Source organism: Rhamphochromis longiceps, linkage group LG11 (genome assembly GCF_057381845.1).
Source record: "Rhamphochromis longiceps isolate RC_006_pf linkage group LG11, R_longiceps_female_GT1.1, whole genome shotgun sequence".
Lineage (NCBI taxonomy): Eukaryota > Metazoa > Chordata > Actinopteri > Cichliformes > Cichlidae > Rhamphochromis > Rhamphochromis longiceps.
This window is the reverse complement of record NC_140567.1, coordinates 12,498,345-12,519,652: the sequence shown is the minus strand read 5'-3', so window position 1 is coordinate 12,519,652 and position 21,308 is coordinate 12,498,345. Positions and strand designations below refer to the sequence as shown.

Here is a 21,308-nt window from a genome sequence, read left to right as displayed (position 1 = left end):
CGGTAATTACAAGTACGAAACATGTACTGTGCTTCATAAATGAGTAACAAATGTAGTACATAACAATAACCTACAGCACACCAGAAAAATAGATTCGGACTACCTTTTAGGCTCAGGTGCAGTGACACGGCTTTAACAAGAAGAAAAGTCAGTCATTCCCACCATCTTCCCCAGTGTCGGATACAAACAGGCTCATGATGGCTTCGTCATCCACTCTTCTTCTCTCCTTCGTTGTCACTTTCAAAACCAAAGAAATCCTCGTTGTCAGTGTCAGAGTCGAACACCCTCAGAAGGGCCGTGGCGGTGTCCTCCTCTCCATCATGCAGCAGTCCAGCCCTTTGAAATCCGTTGGTGATCGTGGATGTTTTCACACTTTTCCACGCTGTCAGAATCCACCGGTGGAGTTGAGCATAACTTGCTTTTCGCAAGTTTATGGCCGCTTGTCATCCACGCCTCCCGCTGAACGTGTAGCGCTACTTTGAAGTTTGTTTTTCGCGCTACTTGTACGGCACTATGTTGCCTGGCGGATGGACATGTGACCAACATACTACTCTTGAACCCCGATGTGTGTCCGATCACATGCCCTTCCGCCAGGCAACGTAGTGCCGTACAATAGCGGAACAAATAAAACAAATCGTCTTACGATATGACAAAAATCATGGACAATCCATAGAAAAGCCGCACCTGACTAAAAGCCGCAGGGTTCAAAGCTTGTGCAAAAAGTAGCGGCTTATAGCCCGACAATTACGGTACTTATTTCTCACAATGATAGGTGAATCAATTTGTAACTTTTATGTAATGTGTTTCTTCTGGATTTTTGGTTGATGTTCTGTCTTTCTAAATTGAAATGAAACAACCATTAAAAATAGAGACTGTTTTTCATTTCATTGGAAGTGAAACTTACAAATTGGCAACTTACAAATTCAGCAGGGGATCAAATAATTGGTCCCTCCACTATGTATGTGTTACCTTATGACTGACTGCTAAACTGTCTTGGGTATATCCTCAATTTTTTTTTTCTAAATTTGATCCTAAAGTATGTGAGAGTTTAAAGCTATATTGATGAGCTGTATCCACTGTTATACAGTTAAAAGGTTATTGCCGTGCCATTGCCATGCCACTTCTGCTAGTCTAGTTTCCTTTGTGCTTCGTTGTGATAAACATAACAATATTAGCACAATCTGTTGGCATATTTTGTGCTATCACACATGCAGATCGCATCTTGGAAGCACATGGTGTTTACAGCAGTGTCAATTCATGGCCTCCTGTTATTGCATAATCATCTAGTTAGGTCACGCATTACATGTTGTGTCTGTCTGTGCTCGTTATAAAATGAAGTGCCATAAATAAGACTTCTTCCATGCATGAGACCTCAGCTATATTGTCATGAATTGCTGTGTGAAGCAGGCAGGATAGGACAGAAATGCAGACTCACACTCAGAACAGCTTTATTGCTGGACGCCAGGAATACAAAACTTATTAAACTGGGAATACACATGAACTACACAGGCAGGCAGAGCATACAGCGGGGAAATGAGGGAGATCACGACACAGGACAGAGGGAGACGCAGACATAAATACACACCAGGGCAAACGAGGGAACAAACTACTGGAGGGGACCCAGCCGAACGTGATCTAACTAACGAGACACGGGGACACAAAACTGAACATGATGCACACCAGACAGAAGACTATCAAAGTAAACCAGGAATCACTAAGACAGAGACCAAGTCACACAACTTGACACGGGAGCTGGGAGGAAAGAAAATTCAGGGAGATGAGACGGACCAGGGAGATAACGGGAGGAGACAACGAGGGGGACACAGAAACAGTTAAGGGAGACGAGACACAGAGAGAGAGCGAGGGAGTGCACATAGTCAAACAGGGTACATTTCATCCTTCTTTTGTCTTTTTTTGTTGTTACTTATTAGCTTTCTTTTGTTGGCCACTTTGAAGATCACTTTGTGTCTAAATATGTTTGAAGTGTTCACAGTATTCTTTTATCTTTTCTGCAGATTTTGATGTGCTGTAATGCAGTTAAAGTTTTGCCCTGTTTTATATTTGTTTCCCACGTCAGAGCTTTTTGTCACAGATAAGTCTTCTTACAGATAAGTCGTAACGAGAAACAGTGGAAGGCTTGGTTTGACAAGGAGGCCCCAGAGGAGGAAGTAGTCCCAAACTCCTATGACCAGTCTCTTGACTGTTTTAGACGGCTGCTCCTCATACGCTGCTGGTGTCCTGACAGGACCATCGCACAGGTAAGGAGAGACATGTTTATGCATGGCTATAGAGGACAGATACAATGATTAAATTCAGTTTTCTTTATATAATGCCAATTCAAAACAAAAAGTTCCTTGGAACATTAATATTGTAATAACTGTTATAAGTTCCCCTGTGAACAAGCCTTTGGTGACGGTGCTCCAGAATTAATGATCGGGTCCTTGGCAGAAGCTGGTTTAGGTTCAGAAAGGGAGGCCATCTACTGCGACTGGTGAGGGGTAAAGAGGAGAGAGAAAAGGAGAACATAGAGAGACCAAGGACAAAACATAAACTACAGGAGTGAGAAGGGAAATATTAACAGTATGAATATCGCAGTGTAAACTTTAAAAGCATCAGAAGAGTCTAACCAGCCTATAGCAGCATAGGATGGCTAAGGGTCACCCAATCCATTTTCTTTAATTAGAAAGCCAAACATTGGTTGTCTGGTCTGTTTTTTGGTCATGCTTTTGCCTACTTTATAATATACAACACAACAAGTAGAACAGGCAATGTAAATCTACTTTTCTCATTTCTATCATAGTGCATTTTCAATAGTATACTGTAGACTGCAATTAAAATTAATAATTACCACTAAAGAAAGAGAAAAGGCTTAAAGTTGCTAATCTGAGAGTTAATGGCTTAAAGCTTGGGAAGCGATACCTCCTGACTTAAAAATACAGCTACATAAATGAGACACGGACCACAAAACAAGAATGTATAATCTCTTAATCTTCACTGAAAGCTGCTTGGTCAAAGCTCTTCTTGAGATAAGAAGCAGCTTGTGTAACTTGTTGTTATACAGCTTTCACCCTCCAGCCTGCTGTGCCTGAATATTTACAGTGGCTAAAAGATATTCAGTTTTACTGATGGATAACTTTCTGGCCCACTGAAGACAAGCCTGGAGTCCAATTTATTTAGTTAAACTCACAGTCCAGTCCACAGTTGCCCTAGCCTTAAGGGTAAAAAGAGTTAGCCAGTAAAGAAAATGCTTTGAAGAATTATCTCAGTTCTCAGCTTTCTAGAAAGTAAATTTATTCCAATATATACTATTGGACTACTTTGCTCAACTCTTTGCATTACAAAGCATTTAAAAAATTACATCTGCTTTGCATCATATTCTTTCCTTTAGGCCCGTAAATACATAATGGACGCAGTAGGGGAGAAATACACTGAAGGGGTGATTCTTGATTTAGAGAAGATGTGGGAGGAGTCGGACCCACGAACACCTCTCATCTGCTTCCTTTCAATGGGCTCAGATCCAACTGACTCCATTATAGCACTCGGGAAGAAGCTGAAAATCGAGACCCGTTATGTATCCATGGGTCAAGGACAAGAGGTCCACGCACGCAAGCTTCTGCAGCAAACTATGGCTAATGTGAGTGGTGAGATATTACTGCTGTTTTAGCAATACAGATGTTCTGTCTCTAAAAATGTGGTTTGGAATTTATAGAAATTATTTAGGGTTTTCTTGAACTCCTCATTTATAGTCTTCGTCATGGATGATAGGCATACTACTGTGTTTGTCCCCAGGGTGGCTGGGCCTTACTCCAGAATTGCCACCTGGGTTTGGACTTCATGGATGAGCTCATGGACACTGTGACAGAGACAGACTTTGTCAACGACAGCTTCCGCCTTTGGATGACCACTGAGGTCCACAGACACTTTCCCATCACACTTCTCCAGATGTCCATCAAGTTCACCAATGAACCACCACAGGGCCTCAAGGCAGGGCTTAAGAGGACATATGGCGGTAGGTTTGGCTCACTTAAGCTCACATTAAAGAAGTCCAGAAATACTAGCCAGTTTAATAGATCCAATTTATCTATGTGATAAAGAAAGAGGACCTAAGAGAATGAAATATATTCCAATATTGATGTGTACATTTGGAGATGCAGATATACAAAACACCTCTACTTCGTGATATCCATGATAGGAATAAGTAAGTGAATAAAAAGATGGAAATGTGGGAGAAACACCTGTTTGATGCTATATTTATTGTATTCCGGATTTTGTTTTTTACCCATGTTACCCAAGGTTAGTAAAATTTTAAACAAGTCTGAGTTATCTAGTCTGTGTTTTGGTCCAAAACAAGGGTGAAGAAAGAAAAGAATCTTTAAAATGTAGAAACCAGCTGTCTTTTCCTGGCTCAGATGACATGGTTCCTGGAGGGGAATTGAGATCGTATCTACAGCTTGAATTTTTTTTTATTTATTTTTTTATAGAAAACAAGCAGAAAAAAAAAACAAAGCAACATACTAAACATAACACCATCACATTAATCTAGCTAAGTGTAAACAGCAGTAAATACTAAATATTCAATGTTGTTGTGCAGCACGCAGGACAGATGTGCGTCGAAGTAGCAGCCAAGAAAGGTGTAATTTGGGTCTACGAGCAGTGAACACCCGTGTGCATACCTGTGTGGATCCGCGCGCTTGCATTCCAAAGGTTTCTCCATGTAATGATCTGCTAGGGAATTCTGATTTCGATTAGTAATTGCAGTTTGGTATTATATCAGAAAGAAGGTATTATTTTGACTGACATATTCAGTTCACTATCTTTTCTCCCACATTTACGCAACAAATCCTAACTGTTCGCTAAAAAGGAAATCTGTGTGTGCATGTTTGTGCAATGCTTGGTTTTAGAAGTAACTGACTTTATTCAGTTATGGATTATTTCAATACATTTCTGTAGATGTTACACTTAGCCTCCTTTTGGGCATGCAGTACATCTTTTTGACCTGCATGTCCCTGACCAGGTATAAACCAGGACCTTTTGGATGTCAGTAACATGGCGCAGTGGAGGCCGATGCTGTATGCAGTAGCCTTTCTTCACAGCACAGTTCAGGAGAGAAGGAAATATGGCCCCCTGGGATGGAATATTCCCTATGAGTTCAACCAGGCTGATTTTAATGCCACTGTCCAGTTTGTTCAAAACCATCTTGATGACATGGATATTAAGAAGGTAGGTAGAGTAATGCTTATTATTCTGTGTGATTAGGACTCTTGACCATAAAAAAATGTTAAAAGGGTTGAGATTTAAAGAAAGGATATTGTAAATACTTATCAACAACAGCCATCTGCTGGGAGTTTTAGAGCTTTCTGACTGTGTATGTATTCAGTCTGCTCACAAATTATATTGCACATTCATGAACAATTTTTTTGTCATCCTTTATCACTGTTTTATCATCTCCTTAGGGTGTGTCCTGGAACACAGTTCGATACATGATTGGAGAGATTCAATACGGTGGTCGTGTGACCGACGACTATGACAAGCGCCTCCTCAACACCTTTGCCAAGGTGTGGTTCAGTGAGGAAATGTTTGGACCTGCATTTAGCTTCTACAAGGGCTACAGCATCCCAAAGTGCTCCAGTGTTGACCAGTATCTAACATACATTCAGGTCAGTCTCTAAAAATAAGACATTTCTTAGTGCAACGTGTCTGCCAGAACTCCCACTGTGTCAGTGACTGAAAATTCATCTGTTTCCAGACTATTTCTCTTTTTTTCTCACTCAAAGTTAAGTTCTGTGATATACAGTGTTGGGTAAGTTACTTTAAATGAGTAACTTAGTTACATTACTAGTTACTTCTATCAAAAGTAACTCAGTTACTTCAAGTTACTCGTTACTTTCAGAGTAACTAGTTACTAGGGAAAGTAACTTTGGTTTTACTCAGAATTCTCTTGTTAATGTGTTGCTTCCGTAACTGGATACCCAGCAAGATTCTTCTTCTAGCTTGCTTACTTACCACAAGTGCACTGTGCCACCTACCAATAGAAAGGAAAAAATAATGTGCACATTTCCACGAGAGGAATCCCACGCCTGATTCTATCCTAGCCTGCTTTTTACATCCAACACAAAAACTGCAGTCGTGGTGCTTTCGATTGTACTCAGAACTCGGAAATTCTGCCTTCTGAATAGGAAGATGTAGGTAACACCAGACTGCAGATGAGCTGCATACAGGGCTGGACTGGGACAAAAAAATGGTCCCGGGCATTATAGGAAAAATCATAAAGCCTTTGAATGAAAATAAACACTGTTGTGACAGTGATGTACACTGTTCTGATGGTATATATGTATCAATCTATCAATTGTTTGTTGTAAGACTCAGATAATTATTTTTTTAAAAGTGAGACATTTTAAATGAGAATAAGAAAGTATTTCCTTGTGCCCCCCTTTCCCTTTTAATTCCCTACATGGACCCCTGGCAACACTTTGCTAGACCCGCCCCTGCACAGTTACCAGCTGTCAGCTGCTTAGAAAAGGATCCTGGTGTTATTTGTCTCTCAGAAACAGTTCATAACTTCCCTTCAACTCATTCATGTTAACTAAAAGGTAAACCTGTTTCTCCATCACAGCTCTGATGATTCAGTAAGGACATCTCCTGGTTTCATCTTCATGTTTCCCACTCACCACATATCCAAACCGACATCATGACCAGCAGCTTTACAGCTGTGGCTCCAGCAAACATCAGCTGATACTAGAAATTAATATTAAATAAATTCTAACAACAGCTGATCAAGCTTAAAAGTGCTGCTGTTGTTTACCGCGACATCCGTTGCTTTCCTCTTTCTGCCGCAAAGTGGGCGATAAATAAACAAGAGAGAAAAGCCGATCAGCTGATCATTGATCAGTTTCATGATTGAAGTAGAAACAGGAGAGGGAGGGTGAGAGGATGAGAGAAGAAGAGGCAGCTGTGCAGCGTAAACACAGAATAACTCCAGCTTTGTGTCTTTTTCATTGTAGCTGAAGTCCGGGACAAACTGTTCCTTTTCACCTCAATAAGAAACGCGTAATATTTTCTCTGAATACCAGACGATTCTGTTTTTTACGGGACGGTTGGCAACTCTAATAATTAACCTTATGAACAAAATAAAGTTCAACATCAGTAACATAGCACCCACCCAGCTGTATAGAAACTCCGTCATGCTAGCTAGCACGCAGTACAAAAAAGTCAGAATAACGAAAATAAACTCCACCTAAACTTGGTTCATATCTGACCCAGATGGACTGCAGGTTATAACTTCTTACCTGAAGTTCAGTTCACCTGACACTGGGACCGGCGGCCGCTTCGGGTCTCTCCTCTTGCCTCCCTTTCTCTCATCCACCTGCTGGCTTCCACCACTTGCTAATGTTATTGAATCTGTGGAAGCTCCGCGATAGCCACCACACGAAGTAACGAATAACGAGCCTATCTAAATCCCAGTAACGAGTAACGCGTTCCTGGTTTTGGCATAATAACTAGTTACCGTGCTCGTTACCACAATAATAACGTAGTTACTGTAATGCGTTACTTAATAACGCGTTAGTCCCAACACTGGTGATATATTTATTGTTTAGCGGGGTGTCATTTATTTATTTATTTATTTGTTGTTGCTTTCTTGTGATGTGCTCTTGTTACATCCAAAATGCACTCTATGTGAGATTTCACAGATTATATATATGAGTTATTAGTGTGCTTAACTTGTAGGTGTGTGTGTGTCTAGGGGCAGTTCCTGAGCTTGTTTCATTAAAGGTAGTTTCATTATGATGGATGCTTATGGCTGTCAGGCTCAGCAGGCCCATTGTATTTGTGCTGCTTCTTAAACTGAGAATGACAACACAGCCTTAGAAAACTCATGCACAAACCTATACATATGCATTCAACGGCATGCACATATAGCACATTAAATCTGTAAATGTTGGGCAATTTCAATTTTTTTTACATATTTTACTTCTGTATGCTGCCAAGACTTGATGTTAAATGAAAGTTTCCACTCGTAGCTTTTATTAAAGATGTTAAACAGAAGTCTTGCATCATCTGTTCATGAATTGAAGCCCTTTTAGTACCCAGTTATGAATTGGACAAAGTTGCATAAGGATTGTTTTTAGTATTTGGATGAAAATTATTTACATGAAGTCCAGAACCCATAGTCATCATCAAATGCCTTGCTGAAGAATTAAAAGAACACAGCAAGGGATGCAGGCCATTCTGTCTAGTATAAGCTATCTCTGTTTTTCTGTCACCATCCATTTTTCTTTCCGTATTAGCCACCATCCTGATGTTTTACCCTGTCTGAAAACAGAATCCATCACGACTGAAGAAAGTATGATACATCAATAACCACTTGCTGAAGTTGCTGAACAAGCAAAAAACAAACTTGCAGAAATGTGGTTATCTACTGGTACTGTCACACATTTTGAAGTGTTCTAGTTCAGCAGATAAAAGAATTGAGGTGAAACCTGTGAAATTGAAACATTCTCTGTTTAGAAGGGCAAATGTATATCTGCTAAATCATGCTGTAAACTGGGTTAAGAACTGTCCCAAATATAAAACAAAGCAAGACAAAACATTTGTCATCAGCTGGTTTTGTCTAACTGATCATATTTAAGTATTATACAGTACTTAAAAACAACACAACGCTGTCACGCTGATGGTAAAAACACAGGCCTTTAACACAGTGCCGCTGTGCCACTTTATTTTTTAACAAAGCACTACGCTTTATGTATAAAGAACTGCCTATTCTACTACTTATTGAAGAAAAAGAATCCACAAAAGATTATTTTTACTTTCTTTTATTTGTTCCAGATAAATTATAAATTATTTTTTAAAAAGCAATGAAATGCATCAGATGTCTCCCATGCTTTCTTTTCTGCTGTAATTTTTTTTTTTTTTGAACATAAATTGGTCTATTGAAAATAAAATGTAGTAAGAAACACTACATTTTTTCAATAGGCCAATTTATGTTTAAGAAAACCCCAACAATCAAATGATCCCATCTGAGCAAGCACTGGGCGACGGTGGGAAGGAAAAACTCCTTTGTCTTAAAAAGAAGAAACCTTCGACAGAACCAGGCTCAGATGGTGCGGCTTCTGTCAAGACCGGTTGGGGGTTAGGTAGTTAAAAAACTACTCTAACGGTACAGCACTACAGCTTTTTGGTGGAAATGGGTGGAAGGATGGGTGTTACACCTCGTTTCATTGGAGGTCTTACAGGTGGTCGGGGTGTAGATTCAGCTTTTTTACAAATAGGTGGCAGAGGGACAGGACTAGGTCGTGGAATTATAACTAGTTGGGTGGGAATAGGTTGTCTGTGAAGGTTCTCAGTCATGGGAATAGGTTGCTTTCCACTTCTGGATATAGGTGGAACACACATCCTACGAAAAGGTGGTAGGTTGTCGGTCGAGAAAGTTTCCTTTTTCGTTGGTTGTGTGACTTGAGGAGCGGGTGTCAACTTTGTCTTTTTCGGTCTAATGGGTGGCAGTGGAGTCCGCTGTAACTGTTGTTCGTCAGATGCATCTTCCCTGCCTACGTAAATGTATTTATGTTCCTCAAAAAGGGCAATGTCTTTTTCAACTTGACTCATTGCCTCTTCGAGAAACATTTTGTAATTGTATTTTTTGTGCTGTGAAGGGGAGATAGTAAAAGGGAGGGATTGATATTCAAAGTTTAGCTCATTAAACCTCCTCTTTAGGCCCTGGAGAATGTTTTGTTTCTCCTGTTCGGCCAGTGGTTTAACTGTTTCCTGTTGTTTTGTTAACCAGGCATCATTGTCCTGCTTAGCCTTTTCTTTCTCTGCCTTTCTTCTACGCAGGTCGCCTGGAACGATTCCATAATTGTTTTTCTGTAAATAAAAGGGGACAAGTCCAGATTTCTCAAGGAGCTGCTTGTCCCCTTTGCGTGTATCCACACAAGCAGGTTGAGCCATGACTTTCTTCATGCCTGTGTGTTCTGGTTTTTTCCTGAATGTGTGTTCAGGTTTTTCGCCTTCTGGCCTCTGTGGGCACATTTCGCGATGAGATGGGGCCTTAACTGTTCTTGGCACCATGGTCCTGTGTTCATTTTTATATTTATTTTCTAATACAATTGCTTCCCTGTATTTAGAAATATACATTTTAGGTTTGGGTGGAGGAAGAGTACTCTACTTTGGGAGAAGGTTATAAGCGCTTTCATCTGAAAACACAATTCAATCGCTAGCTTAAAATCACCTGCAAGGGAATTCTACAACTGTGTGTCGAGGCACCCCTATTTATAGATTTTTATGGCCTGGCATGTGACATCATGGTGGCCTGGCATGTGACATCATGGTGGCCTGGCATGTGACATCATGGTAGCCTGTCTTTGTTCTGTCATTTAAGCCCCACCCCCCTGGTTACTGTTGCTATTGTAACTATTATATTATGAATGCTGGTAGCTAGCATTCCACACACACACATACACTTTTTGCCAAGGTTCCAGCTGCAGTCACCAAGACATGTAAATGTATTTAGTAACCCTCTGGGGTCCAGAGTATAATTGGCCGTTTTTGACTACTTTTGATTTTACCTCTATATTTCACCTTTAAAAAAATCTTCTTCTTTTTTTTTTGGCACAACCTCAAATATCTGAAATTTGAGTTAATTTTTCATTTATACTATATTTGCACAATAGATCTAAATTCAGACAAAAAAAATTCAAAATCCGAGTAGAAAATACTTGTCATTTTTACTGTAAAAGCCACAAACATGTTTAAGGAATTGTTTTCATAACTTGAAATGCGAATAGAAGTTGTACATTTGTAAAAATTATGCACAAGTTTTGCAAACAACTTTATGTTCAGTATAATATATGCAGGTTTTCTTCCTGAATACTATCGTTGTTTATATTTACTGCGGGAAGAAACGGTTTTTATAAGGAAAAACACTAGAAAGCACTCAGTCCCCCTCCCAACTCCCCCAGCCTTTCCTATTGGTGAAAAAATATACCATGTGGACCAATCAAAAAATGATAGGGCAACATAGCATTTAGTTGTTTACGAAGGCGGGCAGGTGTATACATATAGTTTGAGTCTGACGGCTCTTTGTTTGCTTCTCATCTGTAAACTCTGCATACTCTCTCATGTGATTCAGTTTGTTTTGAAAAGTCTCAACAGGATCTTGAGCTTTATTGTGAAAGGTTTACGTGGAAAACAAACAAGCGTACAGCGGAACCACGCGATGGTTTTACCGTCATTGTTGCTAACGAAAACACGTAAAAACAGGCACTTGCCCGCCCATAGTGTGGTTATATTAAATATAAGAGAAAGAGAGAACTTTAAGAAATTAATATAGCCACTAAGGTGACCGTCAAAACGATGAAAAATACTGCTGTAAACAGTTTATTTTACGACATCACGAAACAAACGATAGCGTAATAGGAAACGATAGACATTTTTATATCGTCATTTGATATATATCGTTATATCGAACAGCCCTAACATACACTCTTATATTTGTACATATATTTATTCTTATAATTCTCAGATTTACCCATTCGTATATTTTGCTTGTTCTTATGTTATTGTATTTTGCACACCTCTGTTGCACACACATAAGAATTTCGCTCACATGTGCTGTACCAGTGTACCTGCACATGTTATGTGATACGGGAAATCTCCAATTTTTTTTTAATTTTTAAAATTTTTTGAGATTAAATAATATACCATTGTAAAGACGACACAAGAGTTCCAGAGGCTCTTCTGGGAGCCAGAGTCGACCAGAAAACGTTTCCCCGAGCTTGAGTCCTCTATGAAGAGCAGCCTTTCCTTATCGGCAGCGGTCACAGCCGCTACAGAGCGCTGGCAGGCTTGTTTCCCTGGGCCTTAAAACTGCAAAGGCGGCACGGTGCTGTCACGCTGATGGTAAAAACACAGGCCTTTAACACAGTGCTGCTGTGCCACTTTATTTTTTAACAAAACACTACGCTTTATGTATAAAGAACTGCCTATTCTACTACTTATTGAAGAAAAAGAATCCACAAAAGATTATTTTTACTTTCTTTTATTTGTTCCAGATAAATTATAAATTATTTTTTAAAAAGCAATGAAATGCATCAGATGTCTCCCATGCTTTCTTTTCTGCTGTAATTTTTTTTTTTTGAACATAAATTGGTCTATTGAAAATAAAATGTAGTAAGAAACACTACATTTTTTCAATAGGCCAATTTATGTTTAAGAAAACCCCAACAATCAAATGATCCCATCTGAGCAAGCACTGGGCGACGGTGGGAAGGAAAAACTCCTTTGTCTTAAAAAGAAGAAACCTTCGACAGAACCAGGCTCAGATGGTGCGGCTTCTGTCAAGACCGGTTGGGGGTTAGGTAGTTAAAAAACTACTCTAACGGTACAGCACTACAGCTTTTTGGTGGAAATGGGTGGAAGGATGGGTGTTACACCTCGTTTCATTGGAGGTCTTACAGGTGGTCGGGGTGTAGATTCAGCTTTTTTACAAATAGGTGGCAGAGGGACAGGACTAGGTCGTGGAATTATAACTAGTTGGGTGGGAATAGGTTGTCTGTGAAGGTTCTCAGTCATGGGAATAGGTTGCTTTCCACTTCTGGATATAGGTGGAACACACATCCTACGAAAAGGTGGTAGGTTGTCGGTCGAGAAAGTTTCCTTTTTCGTTGGTTGTGTGACTTGAGGAGCGGGTGTCAACTTTGTCTTTTTCGGTCTAATGGGTGGCAGTGGAGTCCGCTGTAACTGTTGTTCGTCAGATGCATCTTCCCTGCCTACGTAAATGTATTTATGTTCCTCAAAAAGGGCAATGTCTTTTTCAACTTGACTCATTGCCTCTTCGAGAAACATTTTGTAATTGTATTTTTTGTGCTGTGAAGGGGAGATAGTAAAAGGGAGGGATTGATATTCAAAGTTTAGCTCATTAAACCTCCTCTTTAGGCCCTGGAGAATGTTTTGTTTCTCCTGTTCGGCCAGTGGTTTAACTGTTTCCTGTTGTTTTGTTAACCAGGCATCATTGTCCTGCTTAGCCTTTTCTTTCTCTGCCTTTCTTCTACGCAGGTCGCCTGGAACGATTCCGTAATCGTTTTCCTGTAAATAAAAGGGGACAAGTCCAGATTTCTCAAGGAGCTGCTTGTCCCCTTTGCGTGTATCCACACAAGCAGGTTGAGCCATGACTTTCTTCATGCCTGTGTGTTCTGGTTTTTTCCTGAATGTGTGTTCAGGTTTTTCGCCTTCTGGCCTCTGTGGGCACATTTCGCGATGAGATGGGGCCTTAACTGTTCTTGGCACCATGGTCCTGTGTTCATTTTTATATTTATTTTCTAATACAATTGCTTCCCTGTATTTAGAAATATACATTTTAGGTTTGGGTGGAGGAAGAGTACTCTACTTTGGGAGAAGGTTATAAGCGCTTTCATCTGAAAACACAATTCAATCGCTAGCTTAAAATCACCTGCAAGGGAATTCTACAACTGTGTGTCGAGGCACCCCTATTTATAGATTTTTATGGCCTGGCATGTGACATCATGGTGGCCTGGCATGTGACATCATGGTGGCCTGGCATGTGACATCATGGTAGCCTGTCTTTGTTCTGTCATTTAAGCCCCACCCCCCTGGTTACTGTTGCTATTGTAACTATTATATTATGAATGCTGGTAGCTAGCATTCCACACACACACATACACTTTTTGCCAAGGTTCCAGCTGCAGTCACCAAGACATGTAAATGTATTTAGTAACCCTCTGGGGTCCAGAGTATAATTGGCCGTTTTTGACTACTTTTGATTTTACCTCTATATTTCACCTTTAAAAAAATCTTCTTCTTTTTTTTTTGGCACAACCTCAAATATCTGAAATTTGAGTTAATTTTTCATTTATACTATATTTGCACAATAGATCTAAATTCAGACAAAAAAAATTCAAAATCCGAGTAGAAAATACTTGTCATTTTTACTGTAAAAGCCACAAACATGTTTAAGGAATTGTTTTCATAACTTGAAATGCGAATAGAAGTTGTACATTTGTAAAAATTATGCACAAGTTTTGCAAACAACTTTATGTTCAGTATAATATATGCAGGTTTTCTTCCTGAATACTATCGTTGTTTATATTTACTGCGGGAAGAAACGGTTTTTATAAGGAAAAACACTAGAAAGCACTCAGTCCCCCTCCCAACTCCCCCAGCCTTTCCTATTGGTGAAAAAATATACCATGTGGACCAATCAAAAAATGATAGGGCAACATAGCATTTAGTTGTTTACGAAGGCGGGCAGGTGTATACATATAGTTTGAGTCTGACGGCTCTTTGTTTGCTTCTCATCTGTAAACTCTGCATACTCTCTCATGTGATTCAGTTTGTTTTGAAAAGTCTCAACAGGATCTTGAGCTTTATTGTGAAAGGTTTACGTGGAAAACAAACAAGCGTACAGCGGAACCACGCGATGGTTTTACCGTCATTGTTGCTAACGAAAACACGTAAAAACAGGCACTTGCCCGCCCATAGTGTGGTTATATTAAATATAAGAGAAAGAGAGAACTTTAAGAAATTAATATAGCCACTAAGGTGACCGTCAAAACGATGAAAAATACTGCTGTAAACAGTTTATTTTACGACATCACGAAACAAACGATAGCGTAATAGGAAACGATAGACATTTTTATATCGTCATTTGATATATATCGTTATATCGAACAGCCCTAACATACACTCTTATATTTGTACATATATTTATTCTTATAATTCTCAGATTTACCCATTCGTATATTTTGCTTGTTCTTATGTTATTGTATTTTGCACACCTCTGTTGCACACACATAAGAATTTCGCTCACATGTGCTGTACCAGTGTACCTGCACATGTTATGTGATACGGGAAATCTCCAATTTTTTTTAATTTTTAAAATTTTTTGAGATTAAATAATATACCATTGTAAAGACGACACAAGAGTTCCAGAGGCTCTTCTGGGAGCCAGAGTCGACCAGAAAACGTTTCCCCGAGCTTGAGTCCTCTATGAAGAGCAGCCTTTCCTTATCGGCAGCGGTCACAGCCGCTACAGAGCGCTGGCAGGCTTGTTTCCCTGGGCCTTAAAACTGCAAAGGCGGCACGGTGCTGTCACGCTGATGGTAAAAACACAGGCCTTTAACACAGTGCTGCTGTGCCACTTTATTTTTTAACAAAACACTACGCTTTATGTATAAAGAACTGCCTATTCTACTACTTATTGAAGAAAAAGAATCCACAAAAGATTATTTTTACTTTCTTTTATTTGTTCCAGATAAATTATAAATTATTTTTTAAAAAGCAATGAAATGCATCAGATGTCTCCCATGCTTTCTTTTCTGCTGTAATTTTTTTTTTTTGAACATAAATTGGTCTATTGAAAATAAAATGTAGTAAGAAACACTACATTTTTTCAATAGGCCAATTTATGTTTAAGAAAACCCCAACAATCAAATGATCCCATCTGAGCAAGCACTGGGCGACGGTGGGAAGGAAAAACTCCTTTGTCTTAAAAAGAAGAAACCTTCGACAGAACCAGGCTCAGATGGTGCGGCTTCTGTCAAGACCGGTTGGGGGTTAGGTAGTTAAAAAACTACTCTAACGGTACAGCACTACAGCTTTTTGGTGGAAATGGGTGGAAGGATGGGTGTTACACCTCGTTTCATTGGAGGTCTTACAGGTGGTCGGGGTGTAGATTCAGCTTTTTTACAAATAGGTGGCAGAGGGACAGGACTAGGTCGTGGAATTATAACTAGTTGGGTGGGAATAGGTTGTCTGTGAAGGTTCTCAGTCATGGGAATAGGTTGCTTTCCACTTCTGGATATAGGTGGAACACACATCCTACGAAAAGGTGGTAGGTTGTCGGTCGAGAAAGTTTCCTTTTTCGTTGGTTGTGTGACTTGAGGAGCGGGTGTCAACTTTGTCTTTTTCGGTCTAATGGGTGGCAGTGGAGTCCGCTGTAACTGTTGTTCGTCAGATGCATCTTCCCTGCCTACGTAAATGTATTTATGTTCCTCAAAAAGGGCAATGTCTTTTTCAACTTGACTCATTGCCTCTTCGAGAAACATTTTGTAATTGTATTTTTTGTGCTGTGAAGGGGAGATAGTAAAAGGGAGGGATTGATATTCAAAGTTTAGCTCATTAAACCTCCTCTTTAGGCCCTGGAGAATGTTTTGTTTCTCCTGTTCGGCCAGTGGTTTAACTGTTTCCTGTTGTTTTGTTAACCAGGCATCATTGTCCTGCTTAGCCTTTTCTTTCTCTGCCTTTCTTCTACGCAGGTCGCCTGGAACGATTCCGTAATCGTTTTCCTGTAAATAAAAGGGGACAAGTCCAGATTTCTCAAGGAGCTGCTTGTCCCCTTTGCGTGTATCCACACAAGCAGGTTGAGCCATGACTTTCTTCATGCCTGTGTGTTCTGGTTTTTTCCTGAATGTGTGTTCAGGTTTTTCGCCTTCTGGCCTCTGTGGGCACATTTCGCGATGAGATGGGGCCTTAACTGTTCTTGGCACCATGGTCCTGTGTTCATTTTTATATTTATTTTCTAATACAATTGCTTCCCTGTATTTAGAAATATACATTTTAGGTTTGGGTGGAGGAAGAGTACTCTACTTTGGGAGAAGGTTATAAGCGCTTTCATCTGAAAACACAATTCAATCGCTAGCTTAAAATCACCTGCAAGGGAATTCTACAACTGTGTGTCGAGGCACCCCTATTTATAGATTTTTATGGCCTGGCATGTGACATCATGGTGGCCTGGCATGTGACATCATGGTGGCCTGGCATGTGACATCATGGTAGCCTGTCTTTGTTCTGTCATTTAAGCCCCACCCCCCTGGTTACTGTTGCTATTGTAACTATTATATTATGAATGCTGGTAGCTAGCATTCCACACACACACATACACTTTTTGCCAAGGTTCCAGCTGCAGTCACCAAGACATGTAAATGTATTTAGTAACCCTCTGGGGTCCAGAGTATAATTGGCCGTTTTTGACTACTTTTGATTTTACCTCTATATTTCACCTTTAAAAAAATCTTCTTCTTTTTTTTTTGGCACAACCTCAAATATCTGAAATTTGAGTTAATTTTTCATTTATACTATATTTGCACAATAGATCTAAATTCAGACAAAAAAAATTCAAAATCCGAGTAGAAAATACTTGTCATTTTTACTGTAAAAGCCACAAACATGTTTAAGGAATTGTTTTCATAACTTGAAATGCGAATAGAAGTTGTACATTTGTAAAAATTATGCACAAGTTTTGCAAACAACTTTATGTTCAGTATAATATATGCAGGTTTTCTTCCTGAATACTATCGTTGTTTATATTTACTGCGGGAAGAAACGGTTTTTATAAGGAAAAACACTAGAAAGCACTCAGTCCCCCTCCCAACTCCCCCAGCCTTTCCTATTGGTGAAAAAATATACCATGTGGACCAATCAAAAAATGATAGGGCAACATAGCATTTAGTTGTTTACGAAGGCGGGCAGGTGTATACATATAGTTTGAGTCTGACGGCTCTTTGTTTGCTTCTCATCTGTAAACTCTGCATACTCTCTCATGTGATTCAGTTTGTTTTGAAAAGTCTCAACAGGATCTTGAGCTTTATTGTGAAAGGTTTACGTGGAAAACAAACAAGCGTACAGCGGAACCACGCGATGGTTTTACCGTCATTGTTGCTAACGAAAACACGTAAAAACAGGCACTTGCCCGCCCATAGTGTGGTTATATTAAATATAAGAGAAAGAGAGAACTTTAAGAAATTAATATAGCCACTAAGGTGACCGTCAAAACGATGAAAAATACTGCTGTAAACAGTTTATTTTACGACATCACGAAACAAACGATAGCGTAATAGGAAACGATAGACATTTTTATATCGTCATTTGATATATATCGTTATATCGAACAGCCCTAACATACACTCTTATATTTGTACATATATTTATTCTTATAATTCTCAGATTTACCCATTCGTATATTTTGCTTGTTCTTATGTTATTGTATTTTGCACACCTCTGTTGCACACACATAAGAATTTCGCTCACATGTGCTGTACCAGTGTACCTGCACATGTTATGTGATACGGGAAATCTCCAATTTTTTTTAATTTTTAAAATTTTTTGAGATTAAATAATATACCATTGTAAAGACGACACAAGAGTTCCAGAGGCTCTTCTGGGAGCCAGAGTCGACCAGAAAACGTTTCCCCGAGCTTGAGTCCTCTATGAAGAGCAGCCTTTCCTTATCGGCAGCGGTCACAGCCGCTACAGAGCGCTGGCAGGCTTGTTTCCCTGGGCCTTAAAACTGCAAAGGCGGCACGGTGCTGTCACGCTGATGGTAAAAACACAGGCCTTTAACACAGTGCTGCTGTGCCACTTTATTTTTTAACAAAACACTACGCTTTATGTATAAAGAACTGCCTATTCTACTACTTATTGAAGAAAAAGAATCCACAAAAGATTATTTTTACTTTCTTTTATTTGTTCCAGATAAATTATAAATTATTTTTTAAAAAGCAATGAAATGCATCAGATGTCTCCCATGCTTTCTTTTCTGCTGTAATTTTTTTTTTTTGAACATAAATTGGTCTATTGAAAATAAAATGTAGTAAGAAACACTACATTTTTTCAATAGGCCAATTTATGTTTAAGAAAACCCCAACAATCAAATGATCCCATCTGAGCAAGCACTGGGCGACGGTGGGAAGGAAAAACTCCTTTGTCTTAAAAAGAAGAAACCTTCGACAGAACCAGGCTCAGATGGTGCGGCTTCTGTCAAGACCGGTTGGGGGTTAGGTAGTTAAAAAACTACTCTAACGGTACAGCACTACAGCTTTTTGGTGGAAATGGGTGGAAGGATGGGTGTTACACCTCGTTTCATTGGAGGTCTTACAGGTGGTCGGGGTGTAGATTCAGCTTTTTTACAAATAGGTGGCAGAGGGACAGGACTAGGTCGTGGAATTATAACTAGTTGGGTGGGAATAGGTTGTCTGTGAAGGTTCTCAGTCATGGGAATAGGTTGCTTTCCACTTCTGGATATAGGTGGAACACACATCCTACGAAAAGGTGGTAGGTTGTCGGTCGAGAAAGTTTCCTTTTTCGTTGGTTGTGTGACTTGAGGAGCGGGTGTCAACTTTGTCTTTTTCGGTCTAATGGGTGGCAGTGGAGTCCGCTGTAACTGTTGTTCGTCAGATGCATCTTCCCTGCCTACGTAAATGTATTTATGTTCCTCAAAAAGGGCAATGTCTTTTTCAACTTGACTCATTGCCTCTTCGAGAAACATTTTGTAATTGTATTTTTTGTGCTGTGAAGGGGAGATAGTAAAAGGGAGGGATTGATATTCAAAGTTTAGCTCATTAAACCTCCTCTTTAGGCCCTGGAGAATGTTTTGTTTCTCCTGTTCGGCCAGTGGTTTAACTGTTTCCTGTTGTTTTGTTAACCAGGCATCATTGTCCTGCTTAGCCTTTTCTTTCTCTGCCTTTCTTCTACGCAGGTCGCCTGGAACGATTCCGTAATCGTTTTCCTGTAAATAAAAGGGGACAAGTCCAGATTTCTCAAGGAGCTGCTTGTCCCCTTTGCGTGTATCCACACAAGCAGGTTGAGCCATGACTTTCTTCATGCCTGTGTGTTCTGGTTTTTTCCTGAATGTGTGTTCAGGTTTTTCGCCTTCTGGCCTCTGTGGGCACATTTCGCGATGAGATGGGGCCTTAACTGTTCTTGGCACCATGGTCCTGTGTTCATTTTTATATTTATTTTCTAATACAATTGCTTCCCTGTATTTAGAAATATACATTTTAGGTTTGGGTGGAGGAAGAGTACTCTACTTTGGGAGAAGGTTATAAGCGCTTTCATCTGAAAACACAATTCAATCGCTAGCTTAAAATCACCTGCAAGGGAATTCTACAACTGTGTGTCGAGGCACCCCTATTTATAGATTTTTATGGCCTGGCATGTGACATCATGGTGGCCTGGCATGTGACATCATGGTGGCCTGGCATGTGACATCATGGTAGCCTGTCTTTGTTCTGTCATTTAAGCCCCACCCCCCTGGTTACTGTTGCTATTGTAACTATTATATTATGAATGCTGGTAGCTAGCATTCCACACACACACATACACTTTTTGCCAAGGTTCCAGCTGCAGTCACCAAGACATGTAAATGTATTTAGTAACCCTCTGGGGTCCAGAGTATAATTGGCCGTTTTTGACTACTTTTGATTTTACCTCTATATTTCACCTTTAAAAAAATCTTCTTCTTTTTTTTTTGGCACAACCTCAAATATCTGAAATTTGAGTTAATTTTTCATTTATACTATATTTGCACAATAGATCTAAATTCAGACAAAAAAAATTCAAAATCCGAGTAGAAAATACTTGTCATTTTTACTGTAAAAGCCACAAACATGTTTAAGGAATTGTTTTCATAACTTGAAATGCGAATAGAAGTTGTACATTTGTAAAAATTATGCACAAGTTTTGCAAACAACTTTATGTTCAGTATAATATATGCAGGTTTTCTTCCTGAATACTATCGTTGTTTATATTTACTGCGGGAAGAAACGGTTTTTATAAGGAAAAACACTAGAAAGCACTCAGTCCCCCTCCCAACTCCCCCAGCCTTTCCTATTGGTGAAAAAATATACCATGTGGACCAATCAAAAAATGATAGGGCAACATAGCATTTAGTTGTTTACGAAGGCGGGCAGGTGTATACATATAGTTTGAGTCTGACGGCTCTTTGTTTGCTTCTCATCTGTAAACTCTGCATACTCTCTCATGTGATTCAGTTTGTTTTGAAAAGTCTCAACAGGATCTTGAGCTTTATTGTGAAAGGTTTACGTGGAAAACAAACAAGCGTACAGCGGAACCACGCGATGGTTTTACCGTCATTGTTGCTAACGAAAACACGTAAAAACAGGCACTTGCCCGCCCATAGTGTGGTTATATTAAATATAAGAGAAAGAGAGAACTTTAAGAAATTAATATAGCCACTAAGGTGACCGTCAAAACGATGAAAAATACTGCTGTAAACAGTTTATTTTACGACATCACGAAACAAACGATAGCGTAATAGGAAACGATAGACATTTTTATATCGTCATTTGATATATATCGTTATATCGAACAGCCCTAACATACACTCTTATATTTGTACATATATTTATTCTTATAATTCTCAGATTTACCCATTCGTATATTTTGCTTGTTCTTATGTTATTGTATTTTGCACACCTCTGTTGCACACACATAAGAATTTCGCTCACATGTGCTGTACCAGTGTACCTGCACATGTTATGTGATACGGGAAATCTCCAATT

General features: G+C 39.5%; 1 protein-coding gene across 2 annotated transcripts in view; it reads left to right on the top strand.

Moving 5' to 3' along the window:
* The window catches only part of dnah5 (dynein, axonemal, heavy chain 5), a 131,979-nt gene that overhangs the window by 73,695 nt on the left and 36,976 nt on the right, over positions 1 to 21,308 (top strand). For both annotated transcript variants that reach the window (XM_085422332.1, XM_085422331.1), the window contains 5 exons: positions 2,109 to 2,258; positions 3,389 to 3,634; positions 3,790 to 4,009; positions 5,015 to 5,220; positions 5,454 to 5,657. In XM_085422332.1, the coding sequence (XP_085278458.1) occupies positions 2,109 to 2,258; positions 3,389 to 3,634; positions 3,790 to 4,009; positions 5,015 to 5,220; positions 5,454 to 5,657 (1,026 nt within the window). The remainder of the gene's footprint in view (positions 1 to 2,108; positions 2,259 to 3,388; positions 3,635 to 3,789; positions 4,010 to 5,014; positions 5,221 to 5,453; positions 5,658 to 21,308) is intronic.